Below are 23,655 nucleotides of genomic sequence, written 5' to 3'. Positions count from 1 at the left end.
CTTGCTTTGGTAACCCCCCACACCATTCCTAACTTTGTCCCATTGGCTGGATTCTCTGTTCTTTTGAGCGGGAAATCCAGCAAAAGTTGTAGATATGCAAATGAGAAAAGGTTCACATACTTGCTCTAAATTTTTGCTGGCTATTTAAATTTTACCTGAGGAACACACAAGAGTCAGTTACAGTAATAAAGTAACACAAGTGTGTGCAGATGATGATCCAAAACTACTGTTTTCCAAAAGACAAAAATCCATTGGGCTGACTGCAGATATTGGCCTATTAACTAAAAAATGTCCATTACACCAGAGCAAAATCATTTGTAAAAGACTGCATCGTGAAAAACAGAATCTTTTCATCCAAGCAACTAAACTTTTACACCAAACCGGCATCTCTGTAATGTAAAATAATGAAAAGCTCAGTTATATAAGATCTACTGTAATGTATTGCACAAACCTGCTCCACCCACATTCTAAGCTAATGAAACTATATTGCAAAATACACACATACAGTGCAGTCTATATTTTTAAACATGTGTGATATGTATAGATACTCCTCGTTTAATGACTTACCCGTTTAACAATCACTTGGACTTACGACCAGCTCTCCCCACCTGAATGACGCGCTATACATCATTGTATTGCACAGTACAGAATTTTCATTTGTGTTCTGTACTTATGCAAAATAAAGCAACGTTATTGAGCTGGAGTTTTGTGTTTAGACCTTTTTGTCACACTACAGTACAGTACATTAGTTAAGTAATCACTATTTTGAGCATTCTTGTGGCTCATCGTTTAAGGACCAATTCATTTATCGACCTGGTCGTTGGAACAGAACCTGGTTGTTAACTGAGGAGTACCTGCAGGGCAGGACTTAGGGTGGTGGGGGCCCCTGGGCTTGAGTTGCTTTAGGGCCCTACCTTCTATACATTACTTTAAATAGAACAAAATGTTGACTAGTACCGTAGACAGTGTTACATGTTAAAAAAAAATGTAATAATCTATTTATATGACCACTGATTGAAGCTTGAAAAACTTTTTTTCCAATAAATAAATAATGATTAAAAAAGTTCAAAGTGATGCGTTTATTGCAATGCACAAATGTCTTGGTCAGAATGAGAATAAAACACTTATTTACCTGGGAAACATATTGAAAAACAAACAAATATCTTTGCAATCATAACAAATCAATTGCAAGAATACATGTGTGTGTGTGTGTGTAGTGAGTGTAGTGAGTGGGAAAAAAAGGGGCGTCAATTTTACTTGGGTTACAACGTCGCACGACCGCGCAATTGTCAGTCAGTTAAAGCAACGCAGCGCAGTATCGCAAAAAATGGCCTGGTCATAAGGGGGGGTAAAATGTTCCAGAGCTGAAGGGGTTAAGATTGAACAAGTCAAGACTAAAGGGGCATTTTTTTTTTCATACATAATGGCACACATGTATTTTGCTTTTTGACTTGACACATGAATTCATTTTTTTTTTTTTTTTTTTACTCACTTTTAGTCAATTAATTCGGTGCTCTGGTGAGGGGAGGGGCTCCCATGCAGGAGCAATGGAGTCCAATTGGTTGGGTCCAGTAATTTCACTGTCAGTGTCCGCAGCCTTCTATTTATTGTATCCACGCCGCTCTGCAGACTGCAAGGTGGACAAGAAGAAGGGAGGAGGTGGGTGGAGCCAACACTCACCAGGGGCGGAGTCCTGCAGTCAGTGTGAGTGACTGTATGGACAAGATGGAGGAGGTGCTGCCGGTGGGCCAATACACTCATGGGCGGCGCGAAGGAGGAGGATTGCTGGCCTCTGCCACACAGTACCAGATGGCAGCAACAACTGCCTATCAGCCCGGGAAAGACGTCTGACGTGACTGACTCAATGACGTCACTCGTTGCTAGACGCCAGGCGGCCCAGTGCAGGGTTTCCAAGCTCCACCCACCTCCAGGCTCCTCCTGGTTTGTCCTGTGTAATTACACATTAGAGTCTCTCTCTCTGCGCCGCTGATCGTCTGATGAGACAGAGAGAGAGACTCGGGCAGAGCAGCGCTGCAGCCAAGTGAGGACCAGTGTGAGTCACCGCTGTTTCATCCGATCTAGCTGAAGATATATGAAGATATTTAAAACGTAAACGCGCTGGGCCCCCTATTGGACAAGGTCCATGGGCTTGAGCCCAGTCAAGCCCAATGGTAAGTCCGGCCCTGAGTACCTGTAATCTACTTCTCACAGTTTCTGTGGTTTCTTCTGCCTAGAAAAATAACCTCGATTTCTAAGTTGAAATTTACATAATTTACATACTCTTCTATCAAACAAACAAGATTATCCATTATAAAAGCATTAGTGACTTCTAAGAAAGCTCTTATGCCCCGTACACACAATCTGATTTTCCGACAACAAATGTTGGATGTGAGCTTGTTGGCAGAAAGTCCGACCGTGTGTATGCTCCATCGGACATTTGTTGTTGGACTTTCCGCCAACAAATGTTCGCTAGCAGGTTCTCAAATTTTCTGCCAACAAATGTTTGTTGTTGGACTTTCTGATCGTGTGTACACAAGTCCGTCAGACAAAAGCCCAGGCATGCTCGGAATCAAGTACAAGCCGGAAGTGTTCGGTCTTGTAAAACTAGCGTTCATAATGGAGATAACACGTATGTCTTGTACGTTTCTAAGTTCGTAATTGTTGGCCAACATTTGTGTGCCCGTGTGTATACAACCTTACAAACCTTACAAAAAAAAATCCAGGGTTTTGTTGTCGGAAAGTCCGATCGTGTGTACGGGGCATTACATGGTAAGGGTAATAAATGCACACCTTTTAAGGCAGACTTTCGCTACTGTTTTAGAGTGGTGTTAAACCCCAAACCAAAAATATTACGTATTGCAGCTTACCAATTCTAAGATGTGGTGGCTGCATTAGTTTTCTTTTTGTTTTGTTTTTTTTCCCCTCTCTGATCTGTGTGATTTTACCTGGTGATCTGGCCAGTAACACATCACCTGTATTAGAGTGCCTCCACTCTGGGTGAAGGAGCACAGGGGCACCTTTGGACAGCAACATTGTCAGTTGGGGAGGAAGGGAGTGTTATGCCGCATACACATGAGCGGACTGTCCGACAGAAAAAGTCTGACAGAAGCTTTATATTCCGATCGTGTGTGGGCCTCATGGGACTTTTTTTCTTTTAAATCTGACGGACCTAGAAATAGAACATGTTCTAAATATTTCCGACAGACCCAATTCCTATCGGGAAAACCGATTGTATGCTGGTCCGACGGACCAAAAACTATGCTTGCTCTGAAGCAAGTACGAGACGGAAGCTATTGGCTACTGGCTATTGAACTTCCTTTTTTTAGTCCCGTCGTAAGTGTTGTACGTCACCGCGTTCTGGACGGTCGAACTTTGGTCGGACTTTGGGTTGACCGTGTGTATGCAAGACCACTTGAATGGAATTCCGTCGGAGTTACGTCGGAGAAACCGTCGGAGTTTACTACGACGGCTAAACCGGTCGTGTGTACGCGGCATCAAATGTACTAGCAGATTGAAATACACTAACAAACTAAAGCCAAACTCACACTGCAATTACACAAACAGTTATAGCAACAGTTTTTTTTTTCTTTTGGGATAAAAGTTTTACATGAATAAATAAAAGCTGAACAATATAGGCACCCTGCTCAATGGTAAATGGTTTGTCTAAACACTTTTTTTTGCAGGGGAGCTTGTTCTGTTGAAAAACAACAGACCTACTAGCTGGATCACTAGTTGAACATAAAGGAAAGAAAGCCTAAAAAAGAAAACTAAAGCAGCCATCACATCTAATCACATCAATCTATTTAGTAGGCTGCAATATAATAAATGTTTGCTTTTTGGGTTTAATACCACTTTAACTTAGAATAACCCTTGAAATAACTTTCAGATCTCAGGTAGCCCCTGCTAAATAATTACTATATCTAAAACTCACAGCAGGTTAGCATGAACAGCAGGTTTAGATATAAGAATACACGAATAAAGAATACAGCATACCTGGAATATTTGAAACCCAGGGCTGCTCTTTACAGCAAAACCAGTTTCAGAAATAATGGAATGAATTTAATAATATCCTCAAGTATTGAGTTGTTTTGTAACCGTACTGTCTCTTGTAAAGCCTGCCGCTGCATATACTGTTAGTGCTATTTAACCACTTGTCAACCACATCACTTAGATGTACAGCGGCAAGCCAGCTCTCCTGCGCTGTATGATTCAGCACTGCTGGGTATGGGGCTCATGCTCCGCCAGCAACGCGATTGTCCTTTGATTAGACAGTAGATATCTCATAGTTTGTAGACGCTAGAACTTTTGAGCACCAACCAATATATGCTTGAGTTTTTTTTTTAACCAAAAATATGTAGCAGAATACATATTAGCCTAAATTCATGAAGAAATTAGATTTTAAAAAACAATTTTATTGGATGTGTTTTATAGCAGAAAATAAAAAATATAGTTTTTTTTATTTTTCCAAAATTCCGTTTTTTTTTTTTGTTTATTGCGCAAAAATGTAAAAATCCAGACGTGATCAAAAAGCACTAAAAATTTAATTTGGGTACAGCGTTGCATGACCGTACAATTGTCAGTTAAGGTAGCGCAGTGCTGTATCGAAAAAAATGGAATGGTCATGCCAGGAGGTAAAACTTCCGGAGGTCAAGTGGTTAAATCCTGTATTATAATAATAATAATAACCGAAAAAATAATTGCAAACAGTAAAATTTGTAGTGTTTCCTTTTCTTTACATTGGTGGTCAATGTAGAAAAGCTTGCTTACTATGATGATCAATGTAAAAATGCTCCCTTTTATTTGTGATCAGGGAAGTGGCCCCTTATACTGGTGGTCAGTAAAATTCTTCCCTACATTGGTGGTCAGTAAAATGTTCCCTTACATTAGCGGTCTGTGAAATTCTTCCTTAGTGAAATGCTATCTTAAATTGGTGTTCAGTGAAACACATTAAATTGGTGGTCTGTGAAATGCTTGCCTTACGTTCGTGGTCAGTGAAATTCCTTCCCTTACATTGGTGGTCAGTGTAATGCTCTCTTACATTGGTAGCCTGTGAAATGCATGCCTTACATTGGTGGTCAGTAAAATATTCCATTACATTGGTGGTTAGTGACATGCTCCCATATATTGGTGGCCAGGGAAATGATTGCCTTACATTAGTGGTAAGTGAAATTCTCCCTCAGTAAAATATTTGCTTACATTGGTGGTCAGTGAAAAGTTCCCTTATATTGGTGGTTAGTGAAATGCTGCCATACATTGGTGGTCTGTGAAAGGCCTCATTTACATTGGTTGTCAGTAAAATTCTTCCTTACATTGGTGGTCAGTAAAAATTTTCCTTACATTGGTCGTCAATAAAATGTTCCCTTACATTGGAGGTTGGTGAAATTCTTCCTTACATTGGTGGTCACTGTCAGTAAAATGTTTCTTAATGTTGGTAGTCAGTGAAATGCTACCTTACATTGGTGGTTAATAAAATATTTCCTCAGTGAAATGCTCCCTTACATTGGTAGTTAGTAAAATGTTCCCTTATGTTGGTGGTCAGTATAATGCTACCTTATATTGGTGTTCTGTGAAATGCTAACATATATTGGTGGTCTGTGAAAGGCTTTCCTTACATTGGTGGTCAGTGAAATTTGTCTTAGTAAAATGTTCCCTTAGATTAGTGGTCTGTGAAAGGATTCTCTTACATTGGTAGTCAGTAAAACTCTTCCTTCGGATGTGAGTAAAATGTCCCCTTACACTGATGGTCACTGAAATGTTCCCTTACATTAGTAGTCTGTAAATTCTTCCTTAGTAAAATGGTGGTCAGTGAAATACTATCTTACATTGGTGGTCAGTGAAATGCTCCCTTACATTGGTGGTCAGTGAAATGCTCTCCTACATTGTTGTTCATTGAAATGCTCTCTTACATTGGTGATCAGGGAAATGCTCTCTTACATTGGTGGTCAATGAAATGCTCTCTTACATTGGTGGTCAGTGAAATGCTCTCTTACATTGGTGGTCAGTGAAATGCTCTCTTACATTGGTGGACAGTGAAATGCTCTCTTACATTGGTGGACAGTGAAATGCTCTCTTACATTGGTGGTCAGTGAAATGCTCGCTTACATTGGTGGTCAGTGAAATGCTCTCCTACATTGTTGTTCATTTAAATGCTCTCTTACATTGGTGATCAGGGAAATGCTCTCTTACATTGGTGGACAGTGAAATGCTCTCCTACATTGTTGTTCATTTAAATGCTCTCTTACATTGGTGATCAGGGAAATGCTCTCTTACATTGGTGGACAGTGAAATGCTCTCTTACATTGGTGTCAGTGAAATGCTCTCTTACATTGGTGCTCAGTGAAATGCTCTCTTACATTGGTGGTCAGTGAAATGCTTGCTTACATTGGTGGTCAGTGAAATGCTCTCTTATATTGTTGTTCATTGAAATGCTCTCTTACATTGGTGGTCAGGGAAATGCTCTCTTACATTGGTGGTCAGTGAAATTTGTCTTAGTAAAATGTTCCCTTAGATTAGTGGTCTGTGAAAGGATTCTCTTACATTGGTAGTCAGTAAAACTCTTCCTTCGGATGTGAGTAAAATGTCCCCTTACACTGATGGTCACTGAAATGTTCCCTTACATTAGTAGTCTGTAAATTCTTCCTTAGTAAAATGGTGGTCAGTGAAATACTATCTTACATTGGTGGTCAGTGAAATGCTCCCTTACATTGGTGGTCAATGAAATGCTCTCCTACATTGTTGTTCATTGAAATGCTCTCTTACATTGGTGATCAGGGAAATGCTCTCTTACATTGGTGGTCAGTGAAATGCTCTCTTACATTGGACAGTGAAATGCTCTCTTACATTGTTGTTCATTGAAATGCTTTCTTACATTGATAGTCAGTGAAATACTCCTTACATTGGTGGTCAGTGAAATGCTCTCTTACATTGGTGGTCAGTGAAATGCTCTCTTACATTGGTGGACAGTGAAATGCTCTCTTACATTGGTGGACAGTGAAATGCTCTCTTACATTGGTGGTCAGTGAAATGCTCGCTTACATTGGTGGTCAGTGAAATGCTCTCCTACATTGTTGTTCATTTAAATGCTCTCTTACATTGGTGATCAGGGAAATGCTCTCTTACATTGGTGGTCAATGAAATGCTCTCTTACATTGGTGGACAGTGAAATGCTCTCTTACATTGGTGTCAGTGAAATGCTCTCTTACATTGGTGCTCAGTGAAATGCTCTCTTACATTGGTGGTCAGTGAAATGCTTGCTTACATTGTTGTTCATTGAAATGCTCTCTTACATTGGTGGTCAGTGAAATGCTCTCTTACATTGGTGGTCAGTGAAATGCTCTCTTACATTGGTGGTCAGTGAAATGCTCTCTTACATTGTTGTTCATTGAAATGCTCTCTTACATTGGTGGTCAGGAAAATGCTCTCTTACATTGGTGGACAGAGACATTTTTACTTTACATTGGTGGTCAGAGAATAGCCTTCTTAGACTGGTGATCATTTGTAGAAGGGCCCCCTTACATTGGTGGCCATTGGAAGGGTCAGTATAAGAAGTTGGATGATATCCTTGGGGGAAGATATACAGGCACATCTACAGGTGCTGGCCCTCAATGGATCAATGCAGTTGGAGCTGTGAATTAGATGATCTCCATGCAACTATAATGCTGTAAATGGGCTGTAATTATTGCCCGACGTGGATGTGATCATCTATATCAGTGCAGCAAGTATATGATTTATGTTTGATGGTAAGTGTACCTTACCAGATGTCGTTTGCCCCTAGAGGCTGCATTATTGAGCTGTATATTTCATGTCTGGACCCTAGTTTTGGTTATTCCGGTGCTGTGGCACCTAGGGATAGTCCTGTGCAGACAGTGACATATGTCCGGATCAGCGAGACCTGTTCCTATACCCCCCAATGTGTGTACTGAAGAAGCGATCAAGTGAAACGCGTAGACGCACAGGGGCTCACACATTATCTGGTGTCATACTTTTGAACGTCATTTTTTTAATTGGGTATATGTAGCATCCTCTCTTTCTGGGCACTGTCTGGCCGTTAGTGGACAATACCTTTTTTATATAATTTTTATACTGTACACGTCTATATGTTTATGTTTAAATAAAACAAACTTTTAAAAATTATATTGTTGTTCCAATCTGCCTCCAAAGTCTGACCTGGTGGGTTCCCTTTTTTATTTTTCTAATAAGCTACATGGATGTGGCACATGAGTGATTAACTCTTACTATCAGTGAAAGAAGTGTCCCAATTTACTGATCATAAGTGCTTAAAACGCTCCTTTTATTGGTGGTCAGTGGGAAGCATGCCCCCCTTACAGATGGATAAAAAAGATCCTTGGTGTCAGTGGTTACTTATAGGAAGCAGATATAACCCTACATTTCTAGACCCTAGATGAGAAAGGCTGCTTTAGGGGTCCTTGAGATGAAATGTCACACACCAGACAAATAGCTGCTGTAATGAAGTTGAGAAATAAAGTTCTAAACCCTGGATTCATAATCATAAACTGTAGATATTGACAATTATAAAGAATATATTGGTAGTATGTTCACATTTCTGCACATTGATATGCATATTACACACACACACATTCTGCATAACCAATCATCAATATCACAGAAAGCAAAATTCTATGTAAATGACTACAAAACTTACATTTTCAAATGTTAAAGTATATCTTAAGCTAATTAATACATTTTCATATAATGTCCCGCCATTAACACACTTCCTGTCCTAGGGTGACAACTGTACTAAACAGCCTTGTCACCCCAGGACAGCGAGTGTGTTAGCACTACATACCACTGTCATGAATACAGAACACATCCATCTCGTCTCCATAACAGGGGAAGGTGTTTTGTAGTCCGCAGGGATAGCTAATAGATAACCTCCTGTGCTTTCTGCCTCTGGATTGTTTTCAGCTCACAAGATGTATGGCTGAATGAAGAGCTTTTTATTTATTAATGTATTGCTCTTGTCTAACAGATATAACTAAATGCTTTCAAATGCATATTTAACAGATCAAAAGGAAGCAATTAAGGAAAAAATGTGTTGGAGATCATGTACAGTTTAACACAATACCTGGTTCTTGTTATGGAGTGACAACACTTTATCCCTGTCTCCTAATTGCTCTTAAGTGTGGTCACACTGTCACATTCACTTCCAGTGAGGACTATAATGACCATGCCAACGAACACTGAGCAGGTACGTTCTGCCATTGGCATCATTAAGAAGCCCAACTTGAGCAACACTTTGCAGCCCCTGCTGGAGTCAAAGAATGCAGACAGAAAGGCTGCATTGGATCAGCAGGACTAAGAAGAGAAAAAAAGTTGAAAAAAGGCAAAAACAATACTTAAAAAAAAAAAAAAAACATAACAGTTGATGTTTTAGCAAACTAAATGACATCCAGGGTTTAGATCTACTTTAATAAATTATCTTAATATAGTAAGCAGATGTATTTTGTGTCATCATCACATGGCTTGTACAGACCACAGTGACGTGTGCACTGGACAATGATGCTTCATGCCAACAGGTGATCTGATATGTCGTTTTCCCAGCTTACGTTGAAATTGTAGCCTAGCATAACAGAGACGAGTATACACATGACAGAGTATCCAAATGATGCCAATATCCCAGCAGATCAATCAATGTCCTGACAATGCAGCATACCTGGGTGACAATAGTCCACATTCACCATCCTGCTGAGGGCTCTCTGCTGTGTACCCTGCTGCCTGCTGTGGATGGCATGGAGGTGCTGGAGGCAGGGGGGCAGATGCTGGCACTAGGAGGGCACACAAAATTCCAATTTAAAAAACCACCACACCTCTCCTGCACAAGGCAACATCCTGCGCCCTTGGCTATCAGCCCATGCAAAACATTTATTTGCATAGCGTGATGGGCCAGGAGAGCAGGAAAAAGGGATGGGAGCAGCTGGCAGTTGGCACACCTTCCTAGCCCATTTGTAAGGCAGACACCTGTCCAATCTTTGCTTTACCTGTCACCTGCGCTGGATGCTCAGACATTTCCATCAAACACTGCCATCTAGAGGACACTTTAATATTTGCAGTATATTATCCAAAATTGAAGTATATGCGAACTCTCACCTTGTAAAATAACCCATGCAGTTTAACCACTTGAGCTCCGGAAGGTTTGACCCCCTTCATGACCAAAGCATTTTTTGCTATTCAGCAACTTTAACTGGGAATTGCGTGGTCATGCAATATTATACACAAATGAAATTTATATAATTTCTTTTAGTGGTATTTGATCACCACTGGTTTGTGTGAAACCAGTACAAACTATGGTTTATATATATATATATATATATATATATATATATATATATATATATATATATATATATATATATATATATATATATGAAAATTGATCAATTCTGATGCACTGATGGCCTATTTAATTTCTTGAGGCCCTATAATGCCAGGACAGTAATAGTACAAATACCCCCAACATGACCCCTTTTTTGGAAAGTAGATAGTCCAAGGTATTTAGCAAGAGGTATGCAGAGTTTTCTGAAGTCGTAATTCTTTGGATATCAAATACCTTGCGAGCAACTATATACCTGTATACAGGTGCATCTCATCAAATTAGAATATCATCAAAAAGTTATTGAATGTCAGTATTTCAATTCAAAAAGTGAAACTCATATATTTTATATAGATGTGTTACACACAGAGTGATATATTTCAAGTATTTCTTTCTTTTAATTTCGATGATTATGGCTTACATCTAGTGAAAACCCAAAATTCAGTATCTCAGAAAATTTGAACATTACAGAAAACAAATTAAAAAAAAAAAAAGGATTTTTAATACAGAAATGTCGGCTTACTGAAAAGTATGTACATGTGCAGTATAGTATGCACTCATTACTTGGTCAGGGCTCCTTTTGCATGAATTACTGCATCAATGCGGCGTGGCATGGAGGCGATCAGCCTGTGGCACTGCTGAGGTGTTATGGAAACCCAGGTTTCTTTGATAGTGGCTTTCAGCTCATCTGCATTGTTGGTTCTGGTGTCTCATCTTCCTCTTGATAATATCCCACAGATTCTCTATGGGGTTTAGGTCAAGCGATTTTGCTGGCCAATCAAGCACAGTGATATAATGATCATTAAACCAGGTATTGGTACTTTTGGCAGTGTGGGCAAGTGCCAAGTCCTGCTGGAAAATGAAATCAGCATCTCCATAAAGCTGGTCAGCAGAGGGAAGCATGAGGTGCTCTAGAATTTCCTGCCAAAGGGCTATGCTGACTTTGGATTTGATAAAACAGAGTGGACCAACACCACCAGATGACATGGCTCCCCAAATCATCACCTACTCTGGAAACTTCACACTGTAACTCATGTAACTTGGATTCTGTGCCTCTCCACTCTTCCTCCAGACTCTGGGACCTTGATTTCCAAATAAAATGCAACATTTTCCACAGTCAGTGATGATTTGGGGAGCCATGTCATCTGCTGGTGTTGGTCCACTGTGTTTTATCAAGTCCAAAGTCAGTGCAACCCTCTAGCAGGAAATTCTAGAACACTTCATGCTTCCAACTCTGCTGACCAGCTTTATGGAGATGCTGATTTCATTTTCCAACAGGACTAGGCACCTGCCCAAACTGCCAAAAGTACCAATACCTGGTTTAATAATCATGGTATCACTGTGTTTGATTGGCCAGCAAACTCGCATAGAGAATGTGTGGCGTTATTATCAGGAGGAAGATGAGACACCAGACCCAACAATGCAGATGAGCTGAAAGCCCCTGTCAAAGAAGCCTGGGCTTCCATAACACCTCAGCAGTGCCACAGGCTGATCGCCTCCATGCCACACTGCATTGATGCAGTAATTCATGCAAAAGGAGCTCTGTGTCAGGGCTGGTCTCTGAGCTGGCTGCTCAGCTGTCGGCTAATTGCCAACTCTTATCTCTCCACAGTGACTCATCTGTTGATGATCCTGCTTGTCGGTCCTGCCTACTTAAAGTGGGGTTCCTCTCAAATTTTTAACGTAATCTTACCCCCTTCAGTTAATTGCATAGATGTTCAAATGCCGCACAAAAAAATTTTTTATCTCTGTAATTACCTTTATATTGTACTTTATTGTGGCACTTCCGGTCTCTCCTCCCATGGGAGTAGGCGTGTTTATTGCCTTTCCCCGGCGCCGCACTGTCTCCTGGGAGCTTAGTGTCAGGCTTCCCAAGATTCAGTGCGGAAACAATGATCATGCATGTGAACAAGCTGTGAATGAACAGCATTCACCACATCCCGGAAATCAATGCTTGTGGGCTTCACATTTTTTAATTTATTCTTCAGTACGAAAACAGACAGAGGCGGAAATATTATACCCAAACTGTGAGTATTATTTTGGGATTAGCAAAGTGTCTCAATGATCTAAAAAAAAAAAAAAAAAAAAAAAAAAAGATTGGTCGCCGGACTCCCTCTTTAAGCCGTACAGTCCAGATTATCTCTGCCTACGCCTTGGTCACATCTCTAGAGACACTCTCCTGTGTTCCTGATAAAGACTTGCTTGCCTGACATTCCTTCTGGCTCCCTGACGTTTTGGCTTGTCTGACCATCCATTCCTGAACTCTGGCTATGTTTTGAGTACATTTACTCGGTTTACCTTTTTAATGTTATTATTAAACAAGTGTGATTTAACTGTACCTCTGTCTCAGTCTGATTCATGGTTTCTGGCAGTAGGTGAAGGCCATGAATTCAGAAAATGCAGTCAATCCACTTGTTGGTAATATTTTTTCCAGATTGGATAAGCAGGATCACCGCATGGATCAGTTTGCCATGGCATTACAAATGCTCCTGAGTCACAAGGCTCATCTGGAATCTCTCACTGTGGCTGCTTCGGTACAACCTGTGTTGCAGGCCATCCCTGCTGCTGCTCCAGTTTCTGTGCAGGCACCCGCCTCGAGTATTACCTCTATAAGAGGTATGACTGGTTCCTCTCCATTTCCCCAGCGATTTGGGGGTGATCCAGTCCAATGCAGAGGGTTTCTCAACCAGGTTGAGATATACTTTGAGATGCTGCTCCAGGCGTTTCCCATGGACAGAAGCAAAGTAGATCTCGTGATATCTTTGCTTTCTGAGAGAGCCTTCGCCTGGGCAAACCCTCTATGGCAGATGCAAAAACCTGTCGTCTTGAGTTACCTTGAGTTCGTGGCTACTTTTAAAAGGGTATTTGACGTTCCTGTATGCTCCGCTTCTGCTGCCAAGTGCCTCATGTCCATCAGAGTACGAGAACTGTTGCCGATTACGCCATTAAGTTCTGCAGAGATTGCTTGGAACAATAAGGTCCTCGTGGCTGCTTTTTCTCATGATCTCTCGGATTCCATCAAGGATGAGATAGCAGCCCGAGATATACCCACTGAGCTGGAGAAATTGATCACATTTGCCATCCTCATTGACTCCAGACTCAGAGAAAGAATCTCTTTTAAGGAGTGCTTGAGGAAGCCTCCTGTACATCTGTCTCCAAGCTTTGCAGTCCCACCCTTGCCTCCCTCACCTCCCATGCCTCCTGGTACCTGGAGTCGGTCAGTGAAGGTGAACCCATGCACTTGGGTTTCACGCATCTCTCTGCGGATGAGAGAACCTTTAGGAGGAGGGAGAGGTTGTGCCTTTATTGTGGCCAGGCAGGTCACTTTTTGAAGCTCTGTCCTGTCACGGACAGTCCTTAGGTGGTGTTGTTTCATCCCCAGTTATCCAGAAGGATAAGTCCCTGGTTTTGGTTACCCTTTCTTGAGCTGAGTCGTCCGTCGAGATACAGGCTCTAATCCTGGGCTGCAGGCCTGTTCATTGATGCTGCCTTTGTATCAAAGCACTCGATTCCGCTGCAGCTGCGTGACACTCCTTTTGCCATTGAAGTTCTTGACAGGAGACCTCTACAGCCTGCCCATGTGACTCATGAGACTGTTCCGTTGTCCATGGCCATAGGGGCTCTTCACCATGAGATAATCCAGTTCCAAGTTATTTCCTCACCTAAGTTTCCACTGGTTATTGGTTATCCTTGGTTACAGAGGCACAACCTCTCTTTTGATTAGCTCCATGCTGAGGTTCTCTCCTGGTCACCACAATGCAGTAAGACATGCTTCCAGAAGGTAGCCAAGGTCCTGTGCATTTCTTCACTCTCCTCCCTGCCGGAGGAGTACCACGATTTTAGCGATATCTTTGACAAAGGCCGAGCCAGTAGTTTGCCTCCACGCCAGTCGTATAATTTCGCAATTGACCTTCAATTGACCTTCAACCTGGTGCCATACCCCCTCCTGGCCAGGTTTACCCTTTTTTCGGTCTTGGAGGATAAGGCCATGGAGGAATATGTTGCAGATGCACTTTCTCGAGGTTTCATCTGCAAATCCTTGTCTTCTGCTGGTGCTGGTTTCTTCTTTGTGAAGAAGAGCGGTGAACTGAGACCTTGTATTGATTATAGGGGTCTCAATAGTTTCACGATTAAGAATGCCTATCCGATTCCGTTGATTACGGCAACGGTTTTCACGAAGCTTGATTTGAGAGGGGCATACAATCTTGTGAGGCTTAAGGAGGGTGACTAGTGGAAAGCTGTGTTTAATACCAGAACAGGCCATTATGAGTACCTCGCAATTCCTTTTGGCCTTTGTAACGCCCCTGCAGTTTTCCTGGAATTTATTAACGATGTCCTCCGAGATTTGTTGAAGTTATGTGTGGTGGTTTATCTCGACGATATCCTCATATTTTCCAGGTCTCTGGAGAGCCACCACACAGATGTCTGTCATGTGCTTCAGAAACTAAGAGAGAACAATCTCTATTATAAATTGGAGAAGTGAAAATTCCATTGTGAACAGGTTAAATTCCTGGGTTATGTCATTTTCACTGCTGGTTTTTCGATTGACCCAGAGAAGCTTTCAGCAGTCCTACAGTGACCTCAACCCGTGGGTTTACATCCTCTGCAGCGTTTTCTTGGCTTTGCCAACTATTATCGGATGTTTATTCGTAACTTCTCGTTTCTGGTCAAGCTCCTGACTGATATGACCAGAAAGGACAGTAACCCACAGAGTTGGTCTCCGGAGTCCAATAAGGCCTTTGAGAGCCTCAAGGCTGCCTTTGCTTCTGCTCCTGTGTTGGTACATCCTGATCCTACCTTACTTTTTATCCTTGAGGTTGATGCTTCTGAGACTGGAGTTGGCGCCCTTCTGTCTCAACGTCCTACTTCTGAGAGCGCTATGCATCCTTGTAGCTACTTTTCCAAGAAATTGTCACCTGCGGAGTGCAATTACGAGATTGGTGACAGAGAGCTGTTTGCGATCATTTTAGCTCTGAAAGAATGGAGACATCTCCTCGAAGGTACCACTGTGCTAGTTCTCATTCTTATTGACCATAAGAATCTCACATTCTTGTCTGAGGCTATAAACGCTCTTTTCTTGTCAAGTTTCAATTAGATTGTCTCATTCTTACCCGATACTAAGAATGTAAGAGCTGACGCTTTGTCACAACAATTTTCCTCCACTTCCAAGATGGAGCCGGTTCCGATTCTTGTGATTCCTCCTGATCGTATTCTGGCTAAGGTTCATACTGGTCTCATTTCTCATTTGGGTGATAAAATTCTTGCTGCTCAGGTCAATGCTCCTCCTGAGAAACCTTGTGACCGCTGCTTTATTCCAGAGAGTCTCCATACTGCTGTGCTCCAGACTTACCATTTTCCCAAGGCTGCTGGCCACCCTGGGAAGAATCAACTCTTTTGGGCCATTTCCCAACAATCCTGGTGGCCTGGTCTATGTGCTGATGCAACCGCCTTCGTAGATGCCTGTTCCGTGTGTGCTCAAGGTAAGACTCCACGACACCTTCCAGTGGGTCTCCTACAACCCATACCAAAATCGAGAGAGGCCCTGGACTCACCTGTCCATGGATTTCATTGTGGAGTTACCCAACTCCCAGGGAAATACAGTTATCCTTATGGTGGTTGACCGGTTATCGAAAATGTCTCATTGTATTCCACTTAAGAAGTTGCCCACTTCTAAGGAACTGGCTTCCATTTTTGCTTGGGAGCTCATTCGCTTACAGGGGCTACCCATGGTGATTGCCTTGAACAGGGGTAGTCAGTTTGTGTCCCGGTTCTGGCGGGTCTTTTGTGCACAGTTGGGTATTCAGCTTGCTTTCTCCTCTGCGTATCACCCGCAGTCTAATGGGGCCGCAGAACGAGCCAATCAGTCCTTGGAGCAATTCCTACGTTGCTATATTTCTGACCATCATAACAACTGGTCAGACCTCTTACCATGGGCAGAGTTTGCTCACAATAGTGCCTTGAATTCTGCTTCCCGATTGTCCCAGTTTATGGCGAACTATGGTTTCCAACCTTCCATGTTGCCCGACTCTTTTTTTTTCCGCAGAGTGTTCCTGCATTAGAGGAGCATCTCTGTGGTCTTTGTTCCACTTGGGCACAAGTCCAGGTGGCTTTGCGACATGCTAATGATTGGTACAGACTCCATGCCGACCGCAGACACCTGTCTGCCCCTTCCTACCAGGTTGGGTACAGGGTCTGGCTGTCATCTTGCAACCTCCGACTTCGTATTCCCTCTCTGAAGTTTGCACCTCAGTTTATTGGGCCTTTCCGTATTCTTCACAGGATTAACCCAGAGGCTTACGCATTAGACCTTCCTTCTGATATGCCTATCTCAAATGTATTTCATATCTCTTTATTAAAACCTTTGGTCTGCAACCGCTTTACCACCTCAGTGCCATATTCTCACCTGTTCAGGTTGAGAACCATGAGGAGTATGAAGTACAGTCCATTGTTGACTCCCGTAGGTTCCGTGGACTCATACAGTACCTTGTGCATTGGAAAGGGCACAGTCCGGAGGAACGCTCTTGGGTCCCATCCTCGGACGTACATGCCCCTGTCCTCCTCCGTGATTTCCATAGACGTTTTCCCCTCAAGCCTGGTGGTCCTCCGAGGGGGAGGGGTCGTTGAGGAGGGGGTACTGTCAGGGCTGGGCCCAGTCCTTTCTTCTCTGAGTTGGTCGCTCATTTGTCGGCTAATTGCCAGCTCCTATCTCTCAACTTTGACTCACCTGTTGATGATCCTGCTCGACGGTCCTACCTACTTAAGCCGTCCAGTCCAGATGATCTCTGCCTTCACCTTGGTCACATCTCTAGAGTCACTCTCCTGTGTTCCTGTTAAAGACTTACTTGGCTGACATTCCTTATGGCTCCCTGATGTTTTGACTTGTCTGACCATCCATTCCGGTTCCTGAACTCTGGCTAGGTTTTGACTACGTTTACTCTGTTTACCTTTTTTTTATTATTATTAAACAAGTGTGATATAACTGTACTTTTGTCTCAGTCTGATTCATGGTTTCTGACACCCTGACCAAGTATTGAGTGCATACTATACTGTACATGGACATACTTTTCAGTAAGCCAACATTTCTGTATTAAAATCCTTTTTTTTATTGGTCTTATGTAATATTCTTATTTTCTGAGATATTGAATTTTGGGTTTTCACTAGCTGTAAGCCATAATCATCAGGATTAAAAGAAAGAAATGCTTGACATATATCACTGTGTGTAACACATCTATATAAAATATAGGAGTTTCACTTTTTGAATTGAATTATTGAAATAAATTACCTTTTTGATGATATTCTAATTTTATGAGATGCACCTGTATACCTGTTGAAAACTAATGAGAGCTGCTGACACCTAACACATTCCCATATACATGTGCAATGTTAAAACACAAAACTGTGTCGCGCTAATCTTCTAAAACAATATATAATTGAAGTGATTAATATAAATAACTACTGTGAAGAAATAACTAAATTGCTAGCATTATATGCTTCCGCTGAACATCCTTTGTCATGCCAGAAAAAAGTGTATATATTAATAAACAAAATAGTGCAATGATAAAATTAAAGTCCTCCAAATTCTTTAAATTGGTGTTTGCTCTTCCTGCAATCCTACACAAGGAAGAGAACTGGTTTGTAGCAAGAGAAATACAAATAAGCCACCCCTGAATCCCTCTTACTCCACTGCGCCCATGGGGCATGGTTACACGGTATTCCATCGCACTGACATTAGACAGTGCTGTCTGAGGAGGACTACACCAATCGGATTACTGGGCCTTAGAAGGTTGGGTGAGAGATACACCAGATCACACTTCAGGTCCGCTGTAACCGTGGTGCACCATTGGATTATTTATTCTGTTGCTTGCTGTGGTTTTGTTCAAAGGCTTTTTTGTTTCAGTTTAAAAGTAAGTGTAACCATCGAAGTGTGTTTGGAGTGATATTAATAAATCAGTCAAAATGGTATCACGCTATGTGGGGCACTTTATTCATTTTTTCACATATGGAGCTGGCCTGATTGGAGTCACGGTTCATCACATGCAACCCAGGTGTGGTTCAATTGCTGTTTTGCCGAACATGAGAGTGGGAGGCTATACAATCTGGTGAGTTCGCTCTTCAGAGGGAGTGGTGTCACTATCACGGTGTGGTGGAAGAGTAGAAGTAGTACTGTTGAACTTGATCATTCAATTCTTGTAATTTATTATCTATAGTGACACTTTTCACTGGGTGTTGAAAAAATTTTTTATTTTTATTTTTTATTTTTTTCATGATACTAGTATTTTTATGTATAATTACAGGGTCATAGGCATCAAGCTGCTCTGACTCATTATTTTACATAATTTCTATTAGCGCCACTATCTCTATCTGTACACATGAGAGGTATAATTTTGGGATTCTGATCAAGGAAGAGGATTGCATGAAGAACAAACGCCAATCTAAAGACTGTTTTGATCACTTATCTTTCATAATTCACTGGAATATAGAGGACTTTAATTCTAGGATTGCACTTTTTTGTTTATTAATATATACACTTATTGTTATTCTAGTACAGTATGTTATGCTAGTAATTAAGTTATTTCTTCACAGTAGTTATGTATATTATTCACTTCAATTTTATGTTGTTTTAGAAGATTTTTCTACATACCGTCACCACTGCATTACAGCGCCATCATCTGGTGTGACGGTGATCAGAAATACTGACTGGTGACAGTACGCAAAAAAAAAAAAAAAAGGAGGGGGGGGTTAGGGACCTTTTTTTTTTTTTTTACGCTGTTACCCTAATCTTTGCATTGAGCCACCACATTTACCTAGTTGGAAAGAGCAACTACCTTTCTTTTCATCAGTGTTGGGAGAAGCATTGGCAAAAATCCTCTAAGAAGAGGAAATCAGATCAAGCCTCCTCAGACCAACAAAATTAGTGTTTCCAGCTGTTTTTGCAAACTTATTACAGGACTTTTTTTCATCCAGTTGTGTAAATTATTTGAATAGGTCTTTCACCGGTGACCCCTTCCTCCAAGATGTTACAGACTACTATCATTAGTTCTTCTATCTATGTATGTTTATGGCTTAGGTTTTTCTCAGACTAGATCTACCTTCCGAAAACCCTAGCATTCTACTTTCTAATTGCTCAGCAAGAACTGCTTTGATTTCAATCTCACATCCCCCTCTATTTTTATTATATCTGTCATTATGTGCTACCGTGTTTCCCCGAAAATAAGCCTAGGTCTTATATTAATTTTGTCAGCCAAAAACACACTAGGGCTTATTTTCGGGGTAGGGCTTGCCATGCAATCTGCTGTCTTCCCAGTGGTTGCAAAATGCCAGAATCCCCTCTATCACAGGATCACATAATGCAAAATGTGTGCGTTTCTGCAATGCAATTGTGCAAATACCTTCTTTCATTGCCTGCCTGAGCTCTCTTCCACCACTTTGAGCACTGCAGAGGGAGAGGGGGCGAGATCCCCCGCTGACACCCAGAAGAAGAGGAGAGCTGAGCCCTGTTTGGCGCTTCAATGACCCGCCTGAGCCGTCTTCCATGGCTATGATTAGAGCAGAGAGATGGGGCAGAGATCCCCCACCGACACCCAGGAGAAGAGAAGATCAGCTGAGCTCTGCTCAGCGCTTCCATGGCCTGCCCTGAGCTGTCTTCCCTACTCTGAGCAATACATGGAGGGGGGCAAAGATTCCCCTCTGACAGCTGAGAGAAGAGGAGATCAGCTGAGCGCCAAACGACGCTGCACTGTCATATACTAGTGCAGGAGAGTTGACTGTAGCATTGCACAACCAACCTAAACTAGGGCTTATTTTCAGGGTAGGGCTTATATTGCAGCCCTCCCCGAAAATCACACTAGGGCTTATTATCGGGGTAGGTCTTATTTTTGGGGAAAAACAGTAGTATGTACTGCATATTAGTACATTATGACAGACCTACCTGTGAAACACAGCCTTCCGAGGCCAGAGTTGTCACCAATCCCAGCACTTCTATCTTCGCCCAGTCTTCCTTCTGGGTTTGTGCTCTCCGGCTGCTTGAATGGCTGGGCTGCTATGATGTCACTCTTGCATACACTTGGAAGTCACCATCATGGCATGTGGCATTCTACATTCACGGCACAGGCAGTGTGACCTGAACGCTGAGTTAACGGTGTATACGTGAATGACATCATCTGTCAGAGCTGAAAGAAATATCTCGTTAAGGGCACAGTTTCAGAACATTTTAAAGGTACAAAGCAGCAATACATATTAAGTGCTTAAATAAAAGATAAGCTAAAGATGGGCTCCGTTCACAAAGCGGTATCTTACTGCATCCGAGTATGGGGTAAGATACAGCTCAGCGTTTTTCAAAACGTTTTTTGGCATTCACTAAAAAATGCTACAAAAATACCGCATGAGTTATTTAATAAAGTCATGTGGTATTTTAGTAGTGAAAACATGCGGTAATTTAATGCCTGGCAACAGCCGGCTTATTTATTACAATTAGTTAATACAGCATTGTTAAGGAGTGGGTGGCCCGCTCCTTAACGAATAGTAAACAACACAGTTGTTAAAGAGCAGGCGGCTACAGCCAATGAGCTGTCAGCTGAGGACCCCCCTCCTGAACCATACCAGGCCACATGCCCTCAACCTGAAGGGTAAGGGTGCTTTGGGGCAGGGGGCTCTTCTCCACAACCCTGGCCGATGGTTGTAGGGGTCTGCAGGTGGGGGGCTTGGAACATGGAAGGGCTTGGTATGGAGTTGGGGGGGGGGGGGAGCACGCCATTTTTCTCTTATTTTTTAATTGCTGGCAATTCTTTTTTTTTTTACATTTTACACAGGGAATTCCGCTGACAGGTGGTGACTCATCAGTTGCTAAGGACATGGCGGCCACCTGCTCCTTAACAACCAGTACATAGTCCATCATTACCGAATGCCTAGATCACTACTTAGTTACCGCATGCATCTAATTATATATTTCCTTCTGTGAATGTAGTTTAATGCCTCTTCGTGTGGTACTTACCAAGCGTTTTGAGCATTTTCTGTAAATACCACAAAACAGTATAGTGAATTGACAGTTACAGGATCGCTTGCGATATTTAGGCAAAATGTGTCCAGACACCTAAATATTGCATGCGAGTTCCTTTTGTGAATGGAGCCCATTGTACGTTGGCTCGGGAACTGTAGTGTGTGGGGGCGCGCATGCACACTCACTGGCCAGCGGGGGGTGCGGGCTCGATGTCCGCCGGCCAACCACGATCGTTACCCGCAGTGACAGAACGAGGCTCTACCTGTGTAAACAAGGCAAATCTCCGTTCTGACAGGGGAGATCACACAGATCCCATCTTCCTGCTATGCAGGAAGACGGATCTGTGTGTTTCCCCAGGCAGCCCATCCCCCATACAGTTAGAAAACACCTGCAGGGAACCCCTTGTTCGTCACTGATGTTAACCCCTTCCCTGCCAGTGTCCTTAGTACAATAACAGTGCATGTTTTTAGCACCGATTACTATAATAATGTAACTGGTTGCCAAAAAAAAATGTAAAAAATGGCAGTTAGGTGTCCGATCTGTCCGCTGCAATGTCGCAGTCCTGCTAAAAATCGCAGATCACCGCCATTAGACCGTGCAATTGTCAGTTTAAGCGACGCCGGGCCGAATCGCAAAAAATGGCCTGGTCAAGGGGAAAATCTTCCAGTCCTGAAGTGAAAAAAAATAAATAAAAAAGAACTGCCCCTCTGGGTGATCTGTGTACATTGCAGGGATTTTAACAAACTGTTGCAGATTCCTACCTTTCGTTATTTTGAAGAAATAGCTGTTTGTCTGTGTTCATGTGCAAAATGAATCTGTATGGGAGTCAATTAGCTGCTGCACCTGCAGGGTTTTAATGATAAAAATTGCAGGGTCTGCATCCCTTTTAGATGTGATTTCCCTTTGAGAGTATCACACCAAAAATGATTTTTTTGTTGCAGGGGATGCTCAAAATCTGATTTGTATCTTAGTGGAGACTTCTGGGAAAATAAGTAAACCAATCACACAAGCAGGAAATTACATGACTGGGAGTGTTCTGTCCACCATCTGTGTTTATTGCTGTGTTGCTGCTACCCCCCCCCCCCCCCTTCTTTGTTTATTTTGGGTCATTTCTTTGCTTTTTTAGGTTTTTGTATTTTCTTTGGTCTTCTAGTAAAAGGTTATATTTTGCTTGTAGTATTTTTGGGTGGGTGTTTGGGGTCACATTTTTTTAACTTTGACTTTCTTTGGTGTTGGTGCATTATTTTTTGGGGTTTTATTTTGTTAGACTTTTTATTTTTAATGGGGTCAGCACAAGCAACAGCAGTGTGAATCTTATCTGTTGATGTCACGAAAACAGTCCACCAAAGCCCCGCAATTTACAGTGCACCACCAAAGCACCACAGTTCACAGTGCACTTAAACACCACTATCTCCCATACAGCTTCTGAAAAAAAGTAGGGAATACGCCCCACATTATCTGCATCATGTCTCATAGGCCTAGAGGGAGATGCAGAAGTTCAAGTGCAGCTATGAGGGGGCAAACAGCCTCTGTATCCATAGGCCAAATCAGTAGTTGTGGACGTGGTGCATCATCTACAGAAAGGCCACGTTTGCCCTTTTTTCGGGTGCTAGGTGTTCTATATAGCCAGGGTATGTGGAGGAGGTGATGGAGTGGCTAAAAAAGATGCAGACTACCACAGCTGCCAAGGCACCCTATTCCAACTCCTTACCCACAGCTACTCCTGCCATTGCTCTGCCAACTGTTGCAGGGTAGTTGGTGGATTTTTGGAGCACAGTGTCGGCCACTTGCTATAGATGACCAGTATTTACTTGGCTCCAAGGTTGTGGAGAGTGATGATAGTTTAGGAGGAGGAGACACCAGGCAGGGAGAACCAATTTCACAGTGATGTTCCCACAGCTACAACATACTGACAATCAGGCTCCAGTGATGAGGAAGTTGGGTATGATCATGAGTATGACCATACCTGCCATATAAAGCAGAGGAGGAAAGTGAGGGAAAGGCAAATCCCTAGAGAGGCAGCTAGCAGAGAGGTAGAGAAAACAGCTGCCCTATTATACTGAATGGCAGAGCTCCACAAGTGCAGGGCACCAAAGCTCAGCTTTTTGTAAGCACATGTGCAGCAGCTTGCACCATAGTTTTTGCAGACTGCGTCCAGCACATCAAGTTTGGCAACATCATCGCAATCTGGCTAACACGTTTGTGAAGAGACATCTGACCTCTCACCACCTCTCCTCCTTCCAGATCCCCTCTTTCCAACTCTACCCACACTATACATAATTCCCTCTCAGCAGCCTAGGGATAACATTATATTAAGAGGGGTCAATGG

General features: G+C 42.3%; 1 protein-coding gene across 2 annotated transcripts in view; it reads right to left on the bottom strand.

The window, feature by feature from the left end:
• The window catches only part of POU2F3 (POU class 2 homeobox 3), a 208,487-nt gene extending 198,611 nt beyond the window's left edge, over nt 1-9,876 (bottom strand). The window contains exon 1 of one of the 2 annotated variants that reach the window (XM_073602564.1): nt 9,674-9,876. Coding sequence is in view for 1 of the 2 variants with exons in the window: in XM_073602561.1 (XP_073458662.1) it covers nt 9,674-9,701 (28 nt within the window). In the remaining variant the exon portion in view is untranslated. The remainder of the gene's footprint in view (nt 1-9,673) is intronic. The other variant, XM_073602561.1, reaches the window with a different exon arrangement.
• Between the last annotated feature and the right edge of the window lie 13,779 nt (nt 9,877-23,655).

Source organism: Aquarana catesbeiana, linkage group LG10, assembly GCF_042186555.1.
Source record: "Aquarana catesbeiana isolate 2022-GZ linkage group LG10, ASM4218655v1, whole genome shotgun sequence".
Taxonomy (NCBI): Eukaryota; Metazoa; Chordata; class Amphibia; order Anura; family Ranidae; genus Aquarana; species Aquarana catesbeiana.
This window is presented reverse-complemented; position numbering and strand designations above follow the sequence as displayed.